The sequence below is a fragment of the Ixodes scapularis genome, unplaced genomic scaffold (assembly GCF_016920785.2).
Source record: "Ixodes scapularis isolate PalLabHiFi unplaced genomic scaffold, ASM1692078v2 PGA_scaffold13__105_contigs__length_92229423, whole genome shotgun sequence".
In the NCBI taxonomy this organism is placed as follows: Eukaryota; Metazoa; Arthropoda; class Arachnida; order Ixodida; family Ixodidae; genus Ixodes; species Ixodes scapularis.
The window spans coordinates 11,941,448-11,960,695 of record NW_024609839.1 but is presented as its reverse complement, the minus strand read 5'-3'; the positions used below and the strand labels follow the sequence as shown (position 1 = coordinate 11,960,695).

General features: G+C 46.8%; 1 protein-coding gene across 3 annotated transcripts in view; it reads right to left on the bottom strand.

Annotated features, from left to right (window-relative positions):
- Positions 1-19,248, bottom strand: part of LOC8024807 (E3 ubiquitin-protein ligase HERC2) — a 219,161-nt gene that overhangs the window by 133,745 nt on the left and 66,168 nt on the right. For all 3 annotated transcript variants that reach the window (XM_042289815.1, XM_040214461.3, XM_042289816.1), the window contains exons 21-26: positions 18,744-18,899; positions 18,418-18,603; positions 17,661-17,846; positions 15,908-15,999; positions 11,320-11,593; positions 8,594-8,834 (exon numbers count right to left, since the gene is read on the bottom strand). In XM_042289815.1, coding sequence (XP_042145749.1) covers positions 8,594-8,834; positions 11,320-11,593; positions 15,908-15,999; positions 17,661-17,846; positions 18,418-18,603; positions 18,744-18,899 — 1,135 coding nt within the window. The remainder of the gene's footprint in view (positions 1-8,593; positions 8,835-11,319; positions 11,594-15,907; positions 16,000-17,660; positions 17,847-18,417; positions 18,604-18,743; positions 18,900-19,248) is intronic.

The following is a 19,248-nucleotide window of genomic DNA, read 5'->3' as shown; positions in this document are numbered from 1 at the left end:
TATCTAGTTTGACACCTACGGTGTCATTTTATTATTTTGAAGAAAAAGTCAATGGTACCTTAGAAGAACATCCTTATTGGATAGATAATTGGATGAGTTGGTACGTATTCATCCTGAAACAGTGCAACTAGACACGGACAAAGAGAGAGATTGGACGAACACCGACCAACAGTTGCTAATCAACGTTTGAGTCGTCCAGTGTCTCTCTTCGTCTGCGTCGAGTATCGCTGTTGAAGATAAAGAAATTCCTCACACACATTTTTATTTCATGACTGGGACAGGTGCTCAAGCTGGTATTTGGCAACATACATCCCCCAGATGATGACAACCTCATGAAAGCAAATAACATGTATCAAAAACTGATCTATTCACTCTCGCAGACTGACACAAAGTTCAAAAATAATGACACATCCCCACCACGCGACAATGCTTCCTGTCTCCGCATCGCGCAACAAAACCAAACCATGTTTTTTTTTTTTCTTCATGTACCATGCGCGACTATTAGGCCCGCTTCAGACGGGGCAATTTCGCCCAGCAACTTGACGTCGCAACTCCAGCAACACGGGCCGCCCGCGTTCACACGCAGCAAATGAATTGCTACGACTTGTTATCATGAAATTTTTTTTTTTTTCACTCTTTAGGCGCCCAGTTAAGCGCTAAAAACATGTTTTTATATCTTTGAATGGTGTTGAGAATACTAACTCATCTTTCTGAAAAGGTTTATTTCCAAAAACAATCATTTCAAACCAGAACCAAGTTTATAGCTGTCATCATTACCACCACAGGGGTGTCACATGAAAATATTGCGTCCCTGATTGGCTGCAGCCATTTCAAACGTCTTGGAATTGCTCCGAGTTGCTCGCTCGTTCGAGCTGGACCCGATCTCAGCAATTCGTGTCGATCTAGGGAAAGCTAGGGAACAACCCGCCAGCAACCTCAAAATTGCTGGAAAAGTTGCCCCGTCTGAAGTGGGCCTTAAAGAACCATGGGAAAACCGGAAAAACCACGTCTGCACCTCGGATGGATAGCGGTCATACCCTTTGGAATGGACGGCAGCTAGCGCCACCTGCCGAATTTGTCCAAATTAACCGTACTGCACCGCGTTCCCTCCGAATTAATAAGCGTTTGCTGCCACTGACTAGTACATACGTTTGACGGGACCGGATCGGCAGTTCAAATTATCCGAATTTCCGAATTAGCGGGGGTTGAATTAACGAGGTTTTACTGTATATACATGCTATCATACTGTACTACCTAATGCTACTGCTAGTATTCTCATAAAGTGCCAGAAGTGTCAAACCTGCACTGTATAAACTTTTACAATTCCAACTACAGTCTAAGCTCACTACAACAGACCTGGTTACAACGGACATTTGGATATAACATACCGACTTGTGAAGTTTGCTTGGTCTTCCTCTCTGTACCATTGATTCAACTTCATGGGAACAAGTGGGCATGGGAACAACCATACGATGCGGACGGCTAACGTTTTTCGCTTCTTCTGTACGCAGTTGACGTTCAGCAAATGCCTCCTCCCAACAGTGGATTCAAGCTCTGCAGATCTACTCGCAAAACCTGCCACAGCGGCGGGTAAACTGCCAGTCATCAACAAGAACACACCACTTTGTCTCCCACCGGACATGCCTACCATCCTGCCAAAAACGTTCAAAAGGCAAGCCTCATCATCAGCGACGCCACACGATATGAGGGACTGGCCCATTGCCTACGCTTTCACTGGGCATGGGAACAACCATACGATGCGGACGGCTAACGTTTTTCGCTTCTTCTGTATGCCGTTGACGTTCAGCAAATGCCTCCTCTTAACAGTGGATTCAAGCTCTGCAGATCTACTCGCAAAACCTGCCACAGCGGCGGGTAAACTGCCAGTCATCAACAAGAACACGCCACTTTGTCTCCCACCGGACACGCCTACCATCCTGCCAAAAACGTTCAAAAGGCAAGCCTCATCATCAGCGACGCCACACGATAAGAGGGACTGGCCCATTGCCTACACTTTCACTGGGCATGGGAACAACCATACGATGCGGACGGCTAACGTTTTTCGCTTCTTCTGTATGCCGTTGACGTTCAGCAAATGCCTCCTCTTAACAGTGGATTCAAGCTCTGCAGATCTACTCGCAAAACCTGCCACAGCGGCGGGTAAACTGCCAGTCATCAACAAGAACACGCCACTTTGTCTCCCACCGGACACGCCTACCATCCTGCCAAAAACGTTCAAAAGGCAAGCCTCATCATCAGCGACGCCACACGATAAGAGGGACCGGCCCATTGCCTACGCTTTCACTGGGCATGGGAACAACCATACGATGCGGACGGCTAACGTTTTTCACTTCCTCTGTATGCAGTTGACGTTCAGCAAATGCCTCCTCCCAACAGTGGATTCAAGCTCTGCAGATCTACTCGCAAAACCTGCCACAGCGGCGGGTAAACTGCCAGTCATCAACAAGAACACGCCACTTTGTCTCCCACCGGACACGCCTACCATCCTGCCAAAAACGTTCAAAAGGCAAGCCTCATCATCAGCGACGCCACACGATAAGAGGGACTGGCCCATTGCCTACGCTTTCACTGGGCATGGGAACAACCATACGATGCGGACGGCTAACGTTTTTCGCTTCTTCTGTATGCTGTTGACGTTCAGCAAATGCCTCCTCTTAACAGTGGATTCAAGCTCTGCAGATCTACTCGCAAAACCTGCCACAGCGGCGGGTAAACTGCCAGTCATCAACAAGAACACGCCACTTTGTCTCCCACGGGACACGCCTACCATCCTGCCAAAAACGTTCAAAAGGCAAGCCTCATCATCAGCGACGCCACACGATATGAGGGACTGGCCCATTGCCTACGCTTTCACTGGGCATGGGAACAACCATACGATGCGGACGGCTAACGTTTTTCGCTTCTTCTGTATGCCGTTGACGTTCAGCAAATGCCTCCTCTTAACAGTGGATTCAAGCTCTGCAGATCTACTCGCAAAACCTGCCACAGATGCAGGCAAACTGCCAGTCATCAACAAGAACACGCCACTTTGTCTCCCACGGGACACGCCTACCATCCTGCCAAAAACGTTCAAAAGGCAAGCCTCATCATCAGCGACGCCACACGATAAGAGGGACTGGCCCATTGCCTACGCTTTCACTGGGCATGGGAACAACCATACGATGCGGACGGCTAACGTTTTTCGCTTCTTCTGTACGCAGTTGACGTTCAGCAAATGCCTCCTCCCAACAGTAGATTCAAGCTCTGCAGATCTACTCGCAAAACCTGCCACAGATGCAGGTAAACTGCCAGTCATCAACAAGAACACGCCACTTTGTCTCCCACAGGACACGCCTACCATCCTGCCAAAAACGTTCAAAAGGCAAGCCTCATCATCAGCGACGCCACACAATAAGAGGGACTGGCCCATTGCCTACGCTTTCACTGGGCATGGGAACAACCATACGATGCGGACGGCTAACGTTTTTCGCTTCTTCTGTACGCAGTTGACGTTCAGCAAATGCCTCCTCTTAACAGTGGATTCAAGCTCTGCAGATCTACTCGCAAAACCTGCCACAGATGCGGGTAAACTGCCAGTCATCAACAAGAACACGCCACTTTGTCTCCCACCGGACACGCCTACCATCCTGCCAAAAACGTTCAAAAGGCAAGCCTCATCATCAGCGACGCCACACGATAAGAGGGACCGGCCCATTGCCTACGCTTTCACTGGGCATGGGAACAACCATACGATGCGGACGGCTAACGTTTTTCGCTTCTTCTGTACGCAGTTGACGTTCAGCAAATGCCTCCTCCCAACAGTGGATTCAAGCTCTGCAGATCTACTCGCAAAGCCTGCCACAGCGGCGGGTAAACTGCCAGTCATCAACAAGAACACGCCACTTTGTCTCCCACCGGACACGCCTACCATTCTGCCAAAAACGTTCAAAAGGCAAGCCTCATCATCAGCGACGCCACACGATAAGAGAGACTGGCCCATTGCCTACGCTTTCACTGGGCATGGGAACAACCATATGATGCGGACGGCTAACGTTTTTCACTTCTTCTGTACGCAGGTTAGTAACATTGATTCTTTGTACACTAAAAAATCAAGCGACGTTTTTCTTTTGGTGTTCCCATGCCCACGGGAGTTGTTCTCGATCGTCGGTCAGAGTATAGATGTTGTAAAATTGCTGATGCTATGCGGGGACGTCGAGGTAAACCCCGGTCCTGATACGCGTAACAAGCAACTTGACGAAATGTGCCAACTGCTTCAAGATGGTCAGTCTAAACTACTAATGGTTGTAAATGAAATCAAAACAAATCAAAAGCAGTTGGAAGACAAAATCACTGAGCTGACCCCAACCGACTCCAGAATGTGGAAACTAAGACTAAGGCTCTTGATAGACTGGATTGTGAAGTACGCACTACAGACCAGGTTCTAGAAGAAGTTAAAAAAGAAAATGCATTCTTGCGTGCTAGACTTGATGACCTCGAAGATCAGTCTCGGCGAGACAATCTAATCTTTCATGGCATAGATGACTCGCCCTCAGAAACCCAATCTGAGCAAACAGTACACTCGCTGCTTTCTAATGTCCCCAAGCTGAGCATTTCTGATGAGGGAATCACTTGCGCGCACCAACTTGGGACGTTTTCTCGAAACAAGTGTCGACCAGTAATAATAAAATTTGTGTCATCCAAAACTAAAGAGAGCATCCTCTTAGCTGTTTAATATCAGCATCCTCTTAGCAAAACTAAAAACATGGAACGTCTCCGTCAATGAAGACTTGGCACCAGCCACACGTTATGCGCGCAACAAGTTGTTTGATTTCGCAAAATCTCAGAGTCCCGATAGTATATTTCAGATAAGCTACAACAGGCTTCACCTAAACAAGAAGTGCCTACTGCAGTACGAGTGACGAAGTTTATGAAATTTCTTGTGCTACTAATAGAGGTGCCGAGTCACTCCAACCACAACACATGCAAGAATCAGCAACCTCATAACAATCGTGCACTCTTCCAGTCAAAGATTCGACAGTGAAAAATGTTTCTGTTTTCTTTACAAATATCCGAAGCGTAATAAAGAAACGCGATGAATTGTGCTCCGCTCTTGATTCTGCTTCTGCCGACATCATTGTGTTGACCAAAACATGGCTCTCTAGTAAAATACGTAACAATCAACTTTTTTGTGATAAGCAGTAAAAAGTCTATCGGCATGATAGGGATTCGCGGACGGCGGAGGCGTGCTAGTTGCTGATTCCATTGAGTCATCTCATATTAACTTAGCATCTAGCTTAGAAATTGTATGTGTATGTTTCACTAAGTCACAGAAACATTGTTGTCTGTGCATGTTACCGCCCACCTACCTTCACTATGAATTTTGTGGAGTTATTACATGACACACTTAGCAGGATTGTATCAAGATTTCGCAGTATTTATTTTTGGCGATTTTAACTACCCAAATATTAACTGGTCACAAGATATTCCTATTTGCGTGCCTTATTCTTCTGAAAGCAACCATTTCCTAAATCCCTATGCAGACTTTAATCTTTCGCAATTAGTTACCGAGCCCACGAGAATTACGTCCTCAGCAGCCAACGTTCTTGATCTTATTTTAACTACGTCTAAGGACCTCGTAGAGCCCATCTCTTATCTTCCAGGTCTTGGTGACCATTTAGCCTCGCATTTTTTTCTCAAAATTCCCAAGAACAATTCTGCTGGGTGTGTCAAACACATCCGTGATTACGCTAGAGCCGACTTTGAATCCATAAACCGCGAGCTATGTACATTCATGGACTCTTATATGCAGAATTTTTCAGAGCGATCGGTTGAAGGCAATTGGTGTCTGTTCAAAGATAAAATTACTTCACTGATCATCAACTACATTCCCTCTCGTGTTGTCAAATCAAACTCGAAATCACCTTGGTATAATACGACTTTAAAAAGGCTGTCTAATAAGAAAAAGCGCTTGTTTCGAACAGCTAAATCATCAATGTTTCCTGATCGCTGGGCCGCGTACCATTCGGCAGCTGAAGTATACAAATTGGCCGTCGATGAAACTAAAAATAACTTCTTCAGCATAAAATTACCTTCAATGCTCACTAACAATCCAAGGCAGTTTTGGAACGTAGTCAACCCTGCCGACAAACATTTAATACAACTTAAAAATTCAGGCGGAGAGGTGATTTCCGGTGAAGATTGTGCTATGACTTTCAACGAATGTTTCATCAGTGTCTTTAGTGGTCTCTTAAGTGCCGACCATCCCATACTACCATCTTCCGATTTTTTGCCCGTGTTACCAATTGTGTTTGATCTACCCGGTATTGTTAAAACTATGGAAAACCTCAATCTGTCGTCGGCATCAGGTGTCGACGAGATAAACGCGAAATTTCTAAAGAATACCAAAATGTACTCATCGATCATCTCGTCATCATTGTTTCAACAATCACTTGATCCATGGCGTCTTACCTGAGAATTGGAAAGTAGGGAAGGTTGTTCCAATTCACAAAGCTGGTGACCGTTTCTCACCTTTAAATTACAGGCCAATATCTCTTACTAGCGTACCCTGCAAAATTATGGAGCACATAATTTCTTCACAGCTCTCGCGTTTCCTGGAGTGCAACTCCTTCTTTAGCCCTTTTCAACATGGATTCCGCAAATCTTTCTCGTGTGATACTCAGCTCTTGGTTTTCACCCACAACCTCCACTCGGCTCTGGACCGTGGATCTCAGACTAACTGCATCTTTCTAGACTTTGCAAAGGCTTTCGATACGGTAACGCATAAACTACTACTATACAAACTTAGCCTAATCAGTATTGATCCATACATCTTATCTTGGTTAGAGTGTTTCCTCACTAACAGATCGCAATTTGTAACTGTCAATAACACAAACTCGTCATCGTCCCTCGTTGAGTCCGGTGTACCACAGGGTTCTGTCCTAGGCCCCCTCTTATTCTTAATATATATAAATGACCTACCTACTAGCATTTCCTCCTCCATAAGCGTATTTGCGGATGATTGCGTTGTTTACCGTGAAATTACTAATGACTCTGACGTACACATAATTCAATCTGATTTAAATGCAATTTCTTCCTGGTGTCATGCTTGGCACATAAAACTAAACATTATGAAATGTAAGACAATGAGGATTTCCCGCAAAGCAGCACTCTGTCCTAACTACTTCCTATCAAATAACCTCCTTGAAAACGTATCAACTTACAAATATCTAGGTATTCATATCTCTTCTGACCTATCATGAAAAACTCACACCGAATATATCGTTAATAACAGTAACCGCATGCGTGGATATTTAAGACGTAACTTTTCTCTAGCTCCATCATCATTAAAATTACTACTTTATAAAACACTGGTGCGACCAAAGCTTAAATATGCATGCTCGGTCTGGGATCCCGGTGCAGAAAGCCTCATATCAGCGCTCGAAGCTATCCAAAACCGGTCAGCACGTTTTATATCATCAAACTGCCATCGTACATGAAGCGTCACATCCATGAAAGCTAGTCTCTCACTGCCCCTTCTTTCCACTCGTCGCACTATCTCCCGTCTCTGTTTATTTCATAAAATTTACTACGCCAATTCACTCTTGAAAGAGCAACTAATCAGTGCCCCCATCTACGTATCATCTCGCCTCGATCACTGCTGCAAAGTTGGTATACCCACTTCCATCTCAAATTCATTTGTCAAATCTTTCATCTCAAAAACATCTCGTGATTGGAACGGCCTTCCCTCACCCATTGCGAGCATTGGCGATTTTGTTCTCTTTAAGGAAGCACTAACAAGTTACTATTCATGATCTGTGCCGGGCTAACCATTTTCAGCGTTTTTGTACTCCTGTTGCCCACCCCCTCTGTGATGCTTCGGCCCTGAGGGTATAATAAATAAATAAAAATAAATAAATATGTGCATACAAATACTCCTCTTACAACAGACCGAATTCTTCATAAAATTTAAGGTCTGTTATAACGAGCTTGGACTGTATCTTCATCGACAGAAGTGCCAATATTATTTCTAGCTGAAAGACTGGAGCATGTACGGGCTCAAAGACACTCACAAGCTGTCTCAGATAGCTATTTGTTTGGGGTCATTGCAACACCGTGCTAGAAAAATGTAAGAATGTCTCGATAATACATATCTAACAAACTCGGATATGCACAGAATATGTTGCGAATGAGCTCGATCCAGGCTGTGTAGGTTTTTGTGACATAGCATAAAGTCATGAGGTCATGGTACTATGCACTTTAATTTGAGATCATAAAGTCACGTGACATTACATGACCTCATGTGACATCAGTGCCACGCAGTGTCAAGTGATATCATGACATTACGCGACACAGTGACTTCACGTGACACTGTGATGTCAAGTGACTTCATTATATTGTGCAATGTCATGGTGTCACGTAACACCCCGATGTCAAGGTCATATAAGCAATATATCCCCTATGAGGCCATGTTTCTCGTATGACCTTGACCTGCGTGACAATCGAGCGTAGCAAGTCACTTTTCTCACGGAGCCCAGCCCTATCGAACAATCTGAATTCCTGAAATTCAACCGAATTGAGCCCATGGACCACCCACCTTCCGACCTCCTCGACGGGATGGTCGGCTGCAAAGTCCATCCTCAGGGCCAGGTGCTGTTCCTCGCAGAAGGCGTCCACCGTGCGGAGGAAGCTGGCCACCAGGGGCTCGTCCAGCCGCCCCTCCCCAATGGCCTCCAGCAGCCCTTCCTCGCTCTGGACCGCCCCACTCCCAAAGGTGGGCGAGGGGGTCGCCGTCCCGCTCGTCGTGCCCTTGGGTTCCGTCGGAGTCACTCCGGATACTGGCGCCAAGGTTGAAACAACCGTCAAACTTTCAACTAGAGAGTACCGAGGATAAACGCTATAGCAGGTGACGAGTTGAGAATGCGGTAGGTGCTCTGCTTCCAGCACGAGCCATGTGCCTGCGATAAAACTTTGTCACACGCACAGTCCAAGTCTGGCAGAGGACAGAGAGCCTCTACTGCATTCTTGGCCAGTCATTGAATAAACAAACATTCATAGAGCATAGAACAGAAATCAGACGACACGATGAAAAACAGTGCAGAGAGGAGAGGACAACAAGAGAGAAACACATAGAACACAAAAGCGCTGACTTGCAACTGATATGAGAGGAAAACGACATTCATACATCAAAAACAAAAGCAATACATTCACACCGTGAATAGGTATTTACAAAAATAATAAGAAACTAAGAAAACTATAAAGGCACACGTGCAGGGCAGATCACAGGGTCAGATAACAAGCACTTCCTTATCAATGGCTTGCTAACAGAACACTCTCTTAATTTTGCTATATATTCCTTCCAGAATTTTCCTGCTCCTCCGATCTGGAAATTTTCCTAAGATTGTTGTTTGTTCAAATGATGGAGTACACTGGCAGGTCTGACAGTGCTGTGGAAGGTGTCTTCCTATGGAGGCATGAAGGGACTATACTCCGCGACAACTTTTCTTGGCAATGCAGTGGAAGGTAGAGGCCCGCGTCCCCTTTCCCACTTTGAGTGTACGAAGGCTCTCCTCCTCTCCCCGGAAATGGGGGAGGAGGAGAGCCTGCGTACACTCAAAATGGGAGAGGGGACGCGGGCCTGTACCTTCCACTGCATTGCCAAGAAAAGTTGTCGCGGAGTATAGTAGTGTTTTCAAAGACGGTCGTTGACACACTAGTCTGTCCTACGTAACTTCTACCACACGTAAGGGGTAATTTATAGATAACAACTTGTGTGCATGGATTGAACTGTCGCTGATGTTGCTTCGAGTTGCGATTGAGCACTTCTGTGTTCTAGGTTTCTCTCCTGTTGCCCTTTGTGCACTGTTTGTCATTGTGTCGTCTCAATCCCAACTGGCCCAACTCACCACACTGCTCAGACAGAAATCAGTTCTTGTCTACATGCACTGTTTGTCTTAAAATTATACACGCTTGATCATAATGATAAAGGGAGCGCGGAATGCGTCCCGCACAACCCACACTCCGTGTGTGGTGTTTGCTAGATTTTTACTCCTTTTGTTACCTATTTTTTTATTTTTATATTATTATATATTAATTTATTATTTTAATATATGTTTATATTATAAAAAATTTATATTATTTTTATTATTTACTCTACTAATTTATTATTATTATTCAATATTTGAATTCAAAACATGCCATTCTTGCGGGCACGTCTGCATTTCAATAAAATCATTTCCAGAGCAGCTGCGCTCGCAGCTCAGTGGCCATAGTACCAAACCTGCGTCGGTGCCACTACATTGACGCAGGTTCGAGCCCGGCTGGGCGCCTTGCTTACGCCGATTTTACGTAGGCCCTTGTGAGCTTTACGCACAACCTTAACGTTGAGTAACACTACCAGCAAGTCGTTTGCTCATGACGCTCATCCCCAATGCTCGTTTGTCCCCAACGTTCCTTTTCAAATGTTTTCAGATTCTCAAGCGACATTCTTAACAACAAAGATGGGAGAGAAGAAGCACGCAGGATGAGTGCGCTTGAACTTCTTTAACATATTCTGCGTTCAAATGCACTACCGTATTACACAACCCTTGTTCCTAGACATCGAGAGAAAGGGAAAACGGGGGAGCGTTAGCACACCGCTCGCCCCCGCTCCCTCCACGTGATGCCATGCCACTGGTGTGCCACGACACCGAGCCAACAGCTGCACTCTGTTGCCGACACCCGCTCCATCCTGTGGCCTTGCAACGGTGCGACCGAGATCAACCCGAGCGAGCAAGCTCCGTGCAGGAATCCCATATAAAACTATAGCTCTAAAATAACTAGAGGAGACAAAAAAACAAAAATTGCCCGGCTTAGATGTTTTATAAAATGTTATGAAGCTGCGTTAGCACTAAATTAGGTTTTTAACGACCATTACCTTTTATTGGAATTTAGGATAGATACTTTCCCACTCAACTTAGCGGGGGAATTGACATCAACATGTGGCCGTGACATTGCGTGACACCGTGTCACATGACACTTCAATGTCACGAGACACCTTGACATCACACGACCCCGTGACGTCACATGAACCATGATGCAATATAAGTGATGTGAAGCCACACGACACCGTGACCTCATGTAACATTGCGACGTAACGTGATGCCATCACATCACGCGGTGCCACGACGTCATGCAACGCCGTCACGTCCTGCGACACCTTGACGTCACCCGACATTGTGACGTAACGCGGCGAGAACGACAGGAGCGAGAAATGTCCGTGGAGGCTTCCAAGATCAAGCTCTACAATGACTAAAGCAAGGGCCTGTTCTCGAGCCAACCCACCTGGAGTGGCCGTGCTTGATCCCCCCTGGCTGCGAGCCTCCCCCTTCTCCTCGTCATAGGGGTCCGTGGGTTGCAGGCCCCTCAGCAGGCCCCCTCCCCTGAGAAGCGGGCTTTCCAGCCAGGTCCTCAGTTGGGCCTCGCAGGGTTGCACGGGAGCCCCGCAAGCCCGGTGGTGCAGACCCAGGCCCAGCAGGTAGCCCAACGAGCGCTCAGCGTCGCACAGCGGAGACGACAGCGTCCCAGGGTCCACCAGCAGCGGCGCGTCCTGCTCCTGCTGCAAGGTGTGGCGGGCAGCACGACCCACCTTATTAGGAATGGTGATGTGACCCATTAAATCTTCCAGATCTTTAGTGGTTGCTGTCAGGAGTGAAGCCCCCATGAAGCACGGAGGTTTTCTTTAAATTACAGGATTTTTTTGTGTACAGTTGAACCTTAAAATGTGTTTTGGGCCGGTTCCTAAGCCTAAAGCATCACAAAATGCAATGGAAGATGATAACATGGCCAGCTGTTTTTACAAAAGACTGTCTCTGGGCAGAAATGAACCCATAAAGATTTTGGTCAGTAATGCCATACCTATCCCCTGCGGTAGCTGCCATAAAAACGCCTTCACTTTAATCATGGGAGGAGCTCAAAACATGCTGCACATTCTGTCCCCCGATTTTATCCGTAGAAGTAAGATGCGTTTCAATTTCGTACCGATGCCTTCTCGATTACCTCGCACACAGTGCAGTTACATTCTTTTTTCTAGTGGCACCCTCACACCTCTGTTTTATGCAGAGTCTCGCATAGTTTGTAAGAAGGGACCTGACACTGCAACAGATGTAACTCAGCAGACCAGACAGAAAGTTAAAATCAATTCCTAGGCTAGTTGATTAAACATCATAGTACAGGGTGTCACAAAAGAAAATTTACACGGTCTTTTTTACCGCAAAAATAAACTAGGCATCGCCGAACGCTCATTCTCCGCCCAAAGGTAGAGCTAGAGGTCACAACCAGATGCCAAAGTTTCAGCCCGATCCGATAACTTAATCGAAAGTTATAAGTGATTTTCTGAAAATTTCAATGGGAAAATGGTGGCCGACGGAGTTTTCGAACACATGGGGCTCTATGGCACCAGAAACCGAAAACGAGCAAAAATGGGCTCCATTTTCCCATTGAAATTTTCAGAAAATCAGTTATAACTTTTGATTAAGTAATCGGATCGGGCTGAAACTTTGGCATCTGGTTGTGACCTCTAGCTCTACCTTTGGGCGGAGAATGAGCGTTCGGCGATGCCTAGTTTATTTTTGCGGTAAAAAAGACCGTGTAAATTTTCATTTGTGACACCCTGTACTTACAATAGTGCAAGAGGACAGGTCCCATCCCTTTCATGTTCCTGTCCATTTGCACTACAGTATGTATAATAGACATGAAGCTCGTCCAAACCCAAAGTATTTAGAAACTTCCAAAAAAACACTAACATATTTCTCTTTAACGCAGAATGTGTTTTATCAGCTGATTTTAATAGAGATCTGTAATGTTTTGGGTGTAATGTATGGCTGTAACGAAAAACTGACACCGAAAGCGTTACACACATAGGAAACCATGTACACCCGCCGGCAATATGAAGGTGAACACCTTACCTGGTTTCTTGCCTGTTTTACGGCTCCCTAAAGCTATATTAACTTTCAACGTCTCAAATGGTACGTGGCCAAGGGTCTAAACTTTGCATTTTGGCCCTCTTCTGGAACAGAGCTTGTTCCAAAACTTGTAGGAGCGTTAAAAACAAGAAGAGGGCTGTTCGCCTTCATATTGCTCACGGGTGTACACTTTGTGCGAGAAATATAGAGGGCACTTTGAAAAATGCACCCAGTGCCACTAGCAAAGAAGCTGGGGTTCGACAGTGGGACTCCTTCTGCAGCCTGTGGCACCTTTTCGTGTGCGAAGCTGTGGCAGCGGAAACGCGCACGAACAGAACTTTGGTTCTTCGAGTCGTCATGTTGCGGATGACGCTGCATGAGGGTTGGAGCAAACCTAAATAAAGGTAATCTGGCTATTCTCTGCTTCTGATATATATAAATATATTCCAGGAAATAAAATTAATATACATCAATCACACTGCAGGCTGGCTTCAGATGGCAAACCCCGACTTCTAGAAGGTTAAACCACTGAACTTTCTCACAGAATCGGTGAGGCATTGATATCCTGAAATTAATCTAGTACCAGAAATCCATTGTGTTCATCTCCCCCCTCCCCCAAAATTTCCCGAGGGGGGGGGGGATGGGAAGGGGTGCAGCCCCCCCCCCCCCCCCTCTCCCCACTGGCATTGCTAGGCTCCCCCCCCCCTCCTCTCCCGAGCTCTTTGGAAAAGCAAGTACCATCGCTTCCGAAACCTCTGAGTGCACCTCCTTAACCTCATCTGTGCGCCCTAATGCCCATACGATCAATACCATGTGGCACTGCAAAATGATTTATTTAGTATCATTATTCGCTAATCACATTTGTAACTTGGTAATGAGTCTTTATGGGGGGGGCTCTGTCAAGCTTTAGCCCCCCCCCCCCCCCCCCCCCCAGGAAATAGAAAACTTTCCGCCCATGCTTCAGACGTCGCTCTGTTCTTGCCACAGTGGAAGAAGAGAGAGGTGAGCTTATCGTAAACATAAGAAATGGCAGAAGCTGCAGGAAGAGTCTTCACCAGAGACACATTCTGTGCTTACCAGTCTGTCAGCATAATTAAGCTTGTAAATTTTTTGTAAAAATTTCAAATGCAAACAAGTCTGTCAGGTTCTCGACACAGCATTACAAGTTAGCTGTGTTGCTTCATGACCTATATATATATATATGAAAATCCCACCCTTGCTCAAAATGCACCCTATATTGGAACAACCAATCAGCTTGCCAGGACAAACCATACTCTAACCCTTAAAAAGCGTTAAATTTAAATTTGGGCTACTGTTTTCAGACAAAGCTTTTCAGGAAGCACACCTTTCATTAAAGGAACTGTGCGACGATTTTAATGTTGAAAGAATTGGCATCTTCTACTTTTGAAACTGTTTATCTTGTCACAAAAGACGGAGAACACACCTCCCCCCTTCGAAATGTTGCGATTCTGCCGCATAATCGCGAGCCGAAAATTAGAATATTCCCCGACCCGCAGCCGCAAGTGGCGGCCATGAGAACCACACGGCATGACGTCAATGGAGGTCTTGTAGAAAAATAGCAAGTTGTGCGAATACCTGCTCGATAGAAGGTAACTTTTCTATAGATCTTGTCGTTCCAACATAAATAACAATGGGTCAAAAACCTGGTATCATCGACAAAACTTTTATTATACGGAGTTTTAGTGGCGCCATCTATCCTAAGTCCAGAAAACCGTCAGCTCTTTCTGCTACTGCAAACAGCCACCAGAAGCCAGAGGGGGACGGGGATGGCCGGACCCGGATGAGACCTTCCTCCTTTCACCATATTGTTCGCGCTGCGCCAGCACGTGGTCACGCGATCGCGAGCGGATGAGTTCTTGCTGCTCACTGATGGTTCTAGAAAGAGAGCTTCACCGGAACCCCGCGCAACCCCCATTGACGTCACAGCGCATGTGGCTCGGAAGGTGGTGAAGGAGTTGAGAGGTGCCGAAAACCTCAACCTTTGTCTATTTTTAAAATAAAAATTAAGACATGCAGGTAAAAGCGTTTTTTTGTTTTTGACTTCAGAAAGGTCGAGGCACCAAATCCCAAATTACCGTATTTACTCGAATCTAGGCCGATAGTTTTTCCAAAAAAATTAAATCCGAAACTCGGGGGTCGGCCTAGATACGAGGATCCGGCTCCGCCATGACCGCGGGACGCCATCTTGTCTACGTCGCTTCGGGAAGATACCCTGTGTACCACGGAACGCACGAAACTTTCGTCTCTACTTGACGCTATGGCATCAACCAGTCGATGCCACTACTCTGTGGCTTTTAAGAGGAAAGTTGTCTTGGCTGCTGAACACTCGTCCAACCTGCAAGCCCAGCGTGACTTCGGCGTGGACGAAAAAAATGTGCGCCGCTGGAGAAAGCAGCGTGGTCAGCTCTTTGCATGTGCGGCAACAAGAATGGCGTTCTCAGGACCGCGGAAGGGAAGGCACCACGAGCTGGATCGCGGCCGCATGCGACGACATTTCGGCGGAAATGATAGTAAAGTCCTTCCGAAAGTGTTGCATCTCGAATGCCCTGGACGGTACGGATGACCACGCGTTGTGGGAAGTGGACAGTGACAAAGATACCAGTGAGGACGACGAATGATCAGGAAAAATGCGGACATTAACCGTGAGCATACCGTCGGATTCGTGACCGAAATAGTGCTGTACATTGCAGATAAATTCCGTTCTGTGTTTAATTTTATGGTGTTTTCCCTATACTTTTTGGTCGGCCTAGAATCGAGAATTTTTTTTTTATTTTATTTTTCGGCCCTGCCGTTTTCGCGGGGTCGGCCTAGAATCGATGCCGGCTTAGAATCGAGTAAATACGGTATTTAAGCAAAGCACTGAATTTGTTACACAGCTCCTTTATTGTCAGGAAGCTTTAAGAACAGCAGACACATACATTAAAGAATTGTGCCCAAATTTTACTCACATCCACAAAGTTTCCAACGAAGAAGGAACTCAACATTTCTTTGGCTTCCTTGGAGTGGCATGCAGCCTCGAACGCCTGAGTGGCATCACGACCTGTGGCGTAGATGCACAAAGTTAGCTTTCTTCTAACAAAGGCAATTTGCGAGCAAATCAGAAGTAAAATGCATATTTCAGTAACTCGCGCAGTCCCTCCGGCAACAAAGAATTTCTCCACTATATCTCACCAAGCTCGCGAGAGAACGCTACCATTTCACGCACTTGCAAGCAATTTTTAACAGAATTTTCTAGACGCCAAAACACAAAACAATCTCCCTTAGCTCATTCCATGCGAACCAGTTCCTGTAAAAAATCATCTCTTCCTACAGCCAGGATGAGCGGTAGCAGGTGCCGAGTTGACATGTGCAGCATGTTGACATTGATGTGAATGTGCCGCATACATTTTTTTAACACAAAATGTGTTATAAGAAATGACACGTGACATTACGCTTGACTGACACACAGGTCAAGGTCGTATAAGTAATATAGTCTCATGGGGGCTATATTGCCCGTATGACATTAAAAGGGCACTAAAGTGCTTTTTGAGATTCTCACTTTATTGTCATAACTCAATCTGAGAGCTCTAAGCGTGCTAAAAAAACTCGAAATTACATTCACACGCGGCCGATTTGCATTTTAAAAAGGGGATAAAAAAACTATCAGCCTTTCCACTCTGGCGAAGAAGGAAGAGCAGCGGAGTTGTAGCTTCTGTACTTGGCGGTGGCTTTCCTGGCGAGCGATCTGCTCTTCTTTCGCAAGGGAATCTGAAGTGCTCGACGCAGTAGAACTTCAGGCAATAGCGGCCTTGCGGCAGTTGCGGAACCATTCGTGCTGCTGTGCACATCGCTGCTCGTTCCGTTCCCGCTCTTCTTCCTCCGAAGAAATGTTGCTGCCATCTATGAGTGACGGCAGCAAGCAGACAACCGGCAAACACAACACTCTGGACAGCTACTGTAGAGACTGCTTATAACGAAGTCAACGGGAATCGGAAATCACTTTGCTATATCCGTTATTTCGTTATAACCGACTTTCTGTTATAACGAAGTGCAAAGGGAATGGGCAATCGTGATCGCTTCGCTGTAGCTGCTATTTCATTATAACCGACTTCGTTAAAACCGGTCTCGACAGTACCGCCATCTATGAGCGACAGCAACAACCAGAGTGTTGTGTCAAGATTTGTTTGGTACTGGACACGATCCCGGGGAAACTAGCCCTTAACAGTTTAGCTGTGAAATTCCGATACTTACCGTTGGTGCAAAACAACAGATGGCGCTATTGACAGACGGCGCTTGTCAGCCACTCGCAAGCGATGGGTTCTTGCGTGGACGAGCGGGACCGGTCGGCCGTTCGGGCATGCGGGAACCCATCGTTCACACACTGACACATCATGGTTTCACATCATGTGACGTCATAATGTCAAGTGACTCTGCGATGTCACGTGACATCGTGTAACACGAAACCACAACGTCACATGACACCGTGAATTCACACAACGTCCCAGACACACACAGCCCAGTTCATTCGTACAACATTCTGTGGGTCTCCGAGATTATCATATATGATTGAGCGATCGTACATGCATTTTGCACTGCACCCCAAAGACTGCAGCAGATGCTTCTCGAAAGTATCGAAGACCACAGACGCAACGACCGGCTCTAGCGCGACAAAAGGCCCCGATGGGGCGTTCACTCGAGCGTCTTCTATGACGCTGTACTCACCTGCATATCTGACGAAGACGTCCGATCCGCAAGGCGCACGGAGCCTGAACTCCTGCACGTCGTACACTTTGCCCCTGATGACCAACCAGAAGCCACCATCTCGATTGTGGTTTTCGATGTCCACTCTCCTCAAGGTCATGATGTCGTCGGACATTCTTTGGCTAGGGGGCGGTGTCAGTGTTCCACCTGCGTGAGAGGAAGGTCAGCAATGAGCTCTTAACCACCCTTTCAGGGTCATGCAAATGGCATTTTAAGAGTAAAACTGTCTAAGCACCGCGACTAAGATCGGCATACTTGATCGCGACTTCTGGATAGGAAAGGCTGGAGTTTGCTTTGTCGACACCAAGCAGAGTTTTTAGAAACTCAACAGTCCGAGCGAAGCTGGCTGTGCAGATCTTCAAAGCCCAAGAAGCAGAACAAAGAAAACATTGACCAACATCTAAAAAAGTGTAAAAAAAAACAAAAAAAACTCGTGGGACAGAATTGACAGCTTTTAACTTGATAGACCCCTGAAACTCTCTGACTAAGCTTCCACAGGCAGTCAAGCCAGAGTGGGACTCGTAGCAAAATGGGCGTCTGCCGCATGTGCACACGCCGCCGTTCCGCCGCCGGCACCGTGGCGGGCAGTAGGGCGACACCCTTTCAACATCGTTTGGCGGGTATTGAGGGACCGTGTCTAAGGACGCGGCAGACGCGCCGGTGGGAGATGCACCGTGGGCGCCATCACTCTCCCCAGGGTCGAGCAAACACCGCATACCTCCCACCCCGGGCCAGGACAGGTCTTGGCTGTCCTCGAGGTGCGAGCCGGGTGCGAGCCGGTTGAAGCAGTCCAGGCTTTCCAGGAGGGGGGAGAGGGTGGGCACCACTTGCGCCGCCTGCGTGGCTTCCGGGGCGCTCGTCTCCAGCAGAATCAGGGACAGCAGGAGCTCAGGGAGCAGGATCCCTGAGGGTGGCAAAGACATCCAAAGTCGTGGCTAGAGCCACCCGCTAGGCTATGCTCGGGGTTCTCAAGCTCTTCAATCTCGGAGAACCCACACCGACCCTCAATGGCAGCTAGAGAAAGATCCCCGGAAGGTCGCTTACCCGTGAGGTCCCGCTCCAGCACCGCGGCAGCGAGCGCAAAGTGGCGCGGCGACAGAGTGGCCAGCACCGACGCGACGGACAGGCAGTCCTCGGCGTGGGAGGAAAGGAGACCAATGTATTTCCGCAGCAAGGACGCGGCACCGTAGCCCTCGGCATCTGCGAAAAAAGCGCTTCTTGTAGTGTTGGATGACAGTTATCAGCAACTACTTAACGGTTAAAGAAAAATGTTTCCATCGTCAATGACAAAGAGGCAGACTAGGTATACAGTCAAATCTAAGTCAATCTTCAATTATTCGTCAAGCAACTCAATTGCCTGATTCCTTCCCAATCGTGTTTTCACTAGATCCAAGGACATCAATAACACCTTCAACATTAAAAGCACCAACTGAAACATGGACGAAAGAAGAAACGCAAGAACAGGAGCTACTCACAACCGATTTAATTGATTCCCTTAGCCCGACTGTTGTTCACCAGAACAGGTCATAAGCCGATAACATAACGACAG